The sequence below is a fragment of the Sesamum indicum genome, linkage group LG11 (genome assembly GCF_000512975.1).
Source record: "Sesamum indicum cultivar Zhongzhi No. 13 linkage group LG11, S_indicum_v1.0, whole genome shotgun sequence".
Classification (NCBI taxonomy): Eukaryota; Viridiplantae; Streptophyta; class Magnoliopsida; order Lamiales; family Pedaliaceae; genus Sesamum; species Sesamum indicum.
The window spans coordinates 12,410,445-12,416,444 of record NC_026155.1 but is presented as its reverse complement, the minus strand read 5'-3'; the positions used below and the strand labels follow the sequence as shown (position 1 = coordinate 12,416,444).

Sequence of the window (6,000 nt, the reverse complement as noted above, 5' to 3'; positions counted from 1 at the left end):
GCTGATTGGACTCTTTATCCATCTCTCAACCCTCCCCCCCCGCCCTTTTCTGTTTATTGAATCTCAACTAACATTTGATCTACTCTCTTTTGCTTACGCTTGCAGAATGGCAAATCTATTTGCTACTCTTGGGGCTGTTTTTGGCATCAATCGTTGCGTTTTACATATTCTTTGAGAATTCCGATTCATTCTGGAACTTTCCAGTTGCAAAAGATCCATCCTTAACACCTGACATTGAAACTATTCTGGGGGATTTAAAATCTGACCAAAATGTGTGGGAGCCTGTGGACCTCTAATTTTCTGGTCAATCCAACTTCATTCTCTACAAGTGCAGGAAGGAACAAGAAGAGAGTGATTCCGATGCACTGAACCTTATTTTAGCTCTGTTCTCTGGCAGAAAATAAGGTTTATGTATTTTCCAAGTGAAATTTTTGTACTGATACTAGAATTTCTTCTTCCCCTCATATTTATTTAGTGGTCAGATTTGTTGTTCAACTTTCTTTGTTCTTTGTATTGTCTTGCTGTCATGAAGGATTCTGACAAGCAACCATGAAATTAGATTGTGTTGAACTTATGCAAAGTTGTAGTGAATTTGGAGGCGCCAAACTCAGTTTATTTCATGTTTTTTTATAAAAGCGATAATTACATGATTACATAAGAGCAACTGAACAATATATTAGTTCAATCAGTACATTAATATGACTAAGAACTATGAAATAAATTATGATAAATTTACATAAAGTGAGACAAACATTTACATGTCCAATATTGTTTGAACTCATAATTTTAAATTTATTAACGAGATATCAATTTTAAGCACTAAACTAAAAAATCATTTATAAACTCCAAACTCATTAATATTTCGGAATGTGAACACCATAGATTACCTAAAACACTATAGTTGTGTTGCATGTTATGATTAATATAAGCTCAAGACTCACCGCATGGGACATTTACTGCAACATTGCCACTTGGGCTAATGTTGTAACAAAGGCTTTATTCTTGAGCTAAAATGAACTCATGGCGTTTAAGCTATAATAAATGGTCACGGACACCATGATACAAAAAATAAAAACAATTAGAATACGATACTACACTAATATGGTTACATATCAAATATATTTTCATTATATATATTCTTAATTTTTCATAAATTAAAATATACAATACGAATAATATTAAGATAAAATATAAAATAAGTATATATTACATCTATATTTTTAATCAAATATGGCTTAAAAAATACACATAATTAGTTTACCTTAAAAGTAGGCAATGAAAGTTTTTTAATATTCAAATTTGATGCTTTCAAAAAATCCAATGGATATGGATTATCATTCGAAGCTTGGGCCGAAGTGAAGCGAATCCTGAAGGGGGAATCTGCAAAAAAGGCGTTAGCACTTCGACGCCCAAGTCAGAATTGGAATGAAATTGAATAAAGCCAAATAGTAAATAAGTATGATTGAAAATTGAGATATGGTGAATAAAGTCGGTGAAAAGTGTAAAAATACTTGATAATGTGTTTGTAGAGTGCTTAGAGAATGTTTAAAGAATGAGAGCGATGGTTTAGAGAGTAAGAGAGGTGTGAGGGTCGTTCAGAGTGTGAGAAATGTGTCAGGAAGGTGTCCCCCGTATGGAGGAGTAAACTTGTATTTATAGGGGGGTGTCCCTTTGCAATGGGTTTCTACATGTTTCCTTCATTCTCAGGGAGAAACCGATAAAGGTTGTTTGGATAAGCCATAATTTGTCTTTTTCTTCTGTTAGGTGTGGTTTTGAATGCTTAACTCCAAGTTGAGGAAGATCCTTCATTAACAAGGATTCTTAACCCCTAGAGAGCTCTAGCCGCCAAGGAGTCTAAGGCTTTAGGGGGACTCCCTCTTTTGCAAGGAATCATAGCCGTCAGGGACGTCCTTCTTGCTAGGGCTGATGTGGTTTCAGGGTACGTGTTGACCTTTGAGCTAATGAGGTGCCACATGGGAGAGTGGGCTGCCACATGTGTGGGCCTTTTAAGCCGAATGTTTTGGCGAGCTTTGGTTATGATCAAAGTTGGGCCATGTCCTAGGCCTCCCCCCTTTGCCAATTGTTTTTTAGGGACACTCGTCAGGGCCGCCTATCAGGTCCTTTTGGCCTCTCGTTTCTTTCTCCTTTTTGGATCGCTTGGGCTTCTTTGAGCCAACTTATTTTTATGCACATCAATAGTTCCCCACTCTAATAAGTGGAGATTTCGACACTTATTAGAGTAGATGTCTTTAGAGGCGAGGTTTGAAAAATGAGCTTTTTTTTTTCGAATTCCTGCAAAGAACGTTAGTAGCATAAGCATGCATAGAAAAAGAAGAGCTTACTTCGTCCTTATACGGAGCAGGACTTTTTATGAAGGTGCTTTCAAGGAGGAGGGCTTAATGGGTGCCTTTATGTCATGGGAACTTGAAAGGCTTCCATAAATTTCGTTGGACTACATCATCAATATCACACCAAATCAATGTTTGGCTTTTTCATTCATATACATATTGTCCGCATAAATGAATATATGTGCTACACTACATAAGCATGACAATCCTCCACTTTCTCCTTCTCAACAAAACCCTCTCCAAATAGCCAACTATGACAAGATCAAATCCAAATCTGTCAGTAATACACAACGGAACTATGATCCTAAACCACCGAGATGTAATTTATTTTAGTTTTTTAATAATGAACGATATGTAATTTTTATTTTATTTTTCTATGTTAACAATACTAATAGGTTTTTAAAAATTTTGAAACTCTAAAACTTTTATATTTTCAGTACATTAATTCATTAATACTCTTTATTTATGTTAAGTTTTTTATTATCTAAGTTTATTATTATAAGCTTGTTAGTCAAATTATTATTTAAGTTATGTAGCTTTAACTACTCTTTTTTCTATTTATAAATTTTTGTTTGATTTAATTTATTAATTAATTTATTTAAAAAAATCATAAATTTAAATAATTTTTCAAAATATATCTGAATTTCATAAAAATAAAAAAGGCCCAACCGTTCTGGATTGGTCCTAAACTTGGCCTCAATTAAGTTGGTCCATGTGTCGGGCAACTGAGCTTATTAAAGATCAAAAGTCGATCATAAATAGTATTGAGTTGGTCTTAGACCGGGCCTTTTCAGACTAATTCATGTGCTCCTGAACAATAAAGGTGTTTGGCCCAAAATTAATATTAGACTTACAATGTAGTACATAAAGATTTGAGTTGTATAATTATTATAAATTATATAACTTTTAACACAAAGACAAACACTTGGGCCAATAACTCTTTTATCCATCCAATGAATATTATCAAGCAAATAAAGAAAAAAAGTGAAGAAAGTTTCAAATAAAAAACAACTGTTTGTGGGTTGAGAATGCATTCACGTATTGTTTATTATAAAGGAGAATTTGCTGAGTTGTTGAAATTGATTGTGGCTGTTTTAATTAAACTTAAATTAACTACTTTTTAATTTATAGCTTAAATTAAGTTAAATAAAAGTATTTAAAAATACAACTTTTACTTATGCTTATACTAACTTAAGCTTAAATAAGCTAAAAGCTATAAGTTGGTGAGAATGTATTATTTACGACTTACGCTATTTTTCTTTAAGTAATGTGAATTTTTTATGGGCTTTTTGTCCTAACTATTTCTATATATTTCAAAATTTTTCATCCCAATAACACTATTTTTAGAATTGGATCGGACCGATCAGTCTGACCGGTTTAATCGGGAACAGGCCATATGTCGGGTCGATTCATACCTCCAAAACCAATATGGTCAAAACCAGTGAGAACCAACCAAAATCAGTAAAAGTTGATAACCTGGTAATCGATTAAAAACAGATTATGACCAATTTTTGGAATAAAAAAACATTGTCTAGTTAAATATAATTTATTAGGGCTTAAGCTTTTCAATATTTATAGCCAAAATGATTTAAGTTTGACTTATACTTTTTCGATATGGGATAATAATCTTTGCTTAAATTTTCCTATATTTATAATCTAAAGTGTTTAAGTTTTGGCTTTTACTTTTTCAATGAGGAACTATTGACTCAAGCTTTTTTATATTTATAGTCTTAAATATTTAAATTTTGCTTAATATTTTTTCAATGTGGTATGATAAATTTAACTTAAGCTTTTTAATATTATAGTCTAAAGAGTTTAAGTTTTTATTTATGCTTTTTCAATACGGGATAATAACTTGCGCTTAAACTTTTCATATATATATAGTCTAAAGTGTTTAAATTTCGACTTATGCTTTTTCAATATAAGATAATAAGTCTGACTTAAACTTTTCATATTTATAGTCTAAAGTATTTAAATTTGGCTTAAGCTTTTTTAATGTGAGATAATAAGCTACATCTAACAACCAATGCGTTTAATAAATTAATCTATAATGTATTGATATGTGACAAATATATATACATATATATAATATATTTCAAATTAATCAGTTTTTAAATTCGGTCTGACCGATCAGACCAGTGGTCCAGTAACCCGATAGCTTATCCAATTCAATTACCAAACACTTATCTCCATCTTTTTTCTCCTTATAATTATTAATTTAGGGCACTCCCAACTTTTACATTTCAATCATTTACCCACTTTTTTAAAAAAATTAAGTATTAAAACTCTCCCTCTCAAAGCAAAGGTGTGTTTGTGTGATAAGTATTCTCCACTTTAATCCATGCAATATATTATTTAATTATGTAAAGAGGAATTTGCTTAGTTGTTGAATTTATTTAATATATTTGCTTATTGCAAACAAATATTCTCCTTTCAAGATAATGGTTTTAAAATATCAGTCTAAGTATTTCTTTTACACTTTAATTGATTCATACATTATTTTTCACTGTAATGAGGAATTTGTAGTACCAAACATGGTCTTACAAGAATAAAGGTTTTCGTTCAATTTAGGTCAGAACAAACCCGATCTATAGAGTAACTATCTTGATTAATAAAATATGTATGAACTTAAATGCTTTGGGATACATTTATTTTTTCACAAAATGACCATTATTTAACCAATTGGATTTCTCAATAAGTTTTTATTTAATCACATTTTAAAATTAATAATTATTTTTTTATCAACTTTGATCAGTTATTTATTTTATTAAATAAATATACTAAAAATTATAGTAAATTATATTCACATCCTCTGAGGTTAGATCAAAATAAATTACAGTCACACCCCTTAATATTATAGTTGTATTTATAACTGCACACCTCATTTACGGGCAAAACTTACATAAGCACTTCCTGAAAAATGTTACGGTAACACTTCTCAGGGGGTGTAGCTATAATTCTATAAAATATGTTGAGTATTTGTAAATTTTAATCTAATATCAAGACGTGTCGATGTAAATGTGTATGTTTTGACCCCTACTTTTACGTTATTGTTCGTTAAAATAATGGGTCAAAATTAGTGTTGTTGCTAATAAGGCGTTGCCGTAATAGTAAAGTTGAAGTTGCGAAATGCTTTACTCCGCTAGTTTTGCATGTAATGTTAAAATATTAATCATAGTTAAATATTACAACAAATATATTGATCACAGCTAAAAATATAGTAAATATTTATTAATTGTGGTTGAATTTTGACGTTTACATTAATTTTGTATGACGATAGTAAATAATATTATTTGTTATTATTTTGAAGATCGTGGGATCTTTTTTTGGTATCGTAAGAAATAAAATTTTATTTTAAAACATTCAAAAATAATAATAACACTATTTAGAATAAAGGGAGATTACGATTATTTAAAATAATAATTTTAACATTATACCTCAACTGCTATTTAAAAGTAATATATAAAATTGAAAACTTTATTTCTTTACTTTATACTATTTGTTGCAATATTTTTCATCAATTCCATACATTCTGGAATTCAAGAAACTTTAGGCTTAGATTTTGTGATTGGATGTAAAATAAAGTGCAATAATAATACTAATAATTAATATAATATGTAAAATAACTTAAATAATAAATATATATTTAGAG

General features: G+C 30.0%; 1 protein-coding gene across 1 annotated transcript in view; it reads left to right on the top strand.

The window, feature by feature from the left end:
* Window positions 1-606, top strand: part of LOC105174169 (SEC12-like protein 1) — a 5,857-nt gene extending 5,251 nt beyond the window's left edge. Inside the window, exon 10 of the mRNA XM_020697583.1 lies at window positions 71-606. Coding sequence (XP_020553242.1) covers window positions 71-296 — 226 coding nt within the window. The 3' untranslated portion in view covers window positions 297-606. The remainder of the gene's footprint in view (window positions 1-70) is intronic.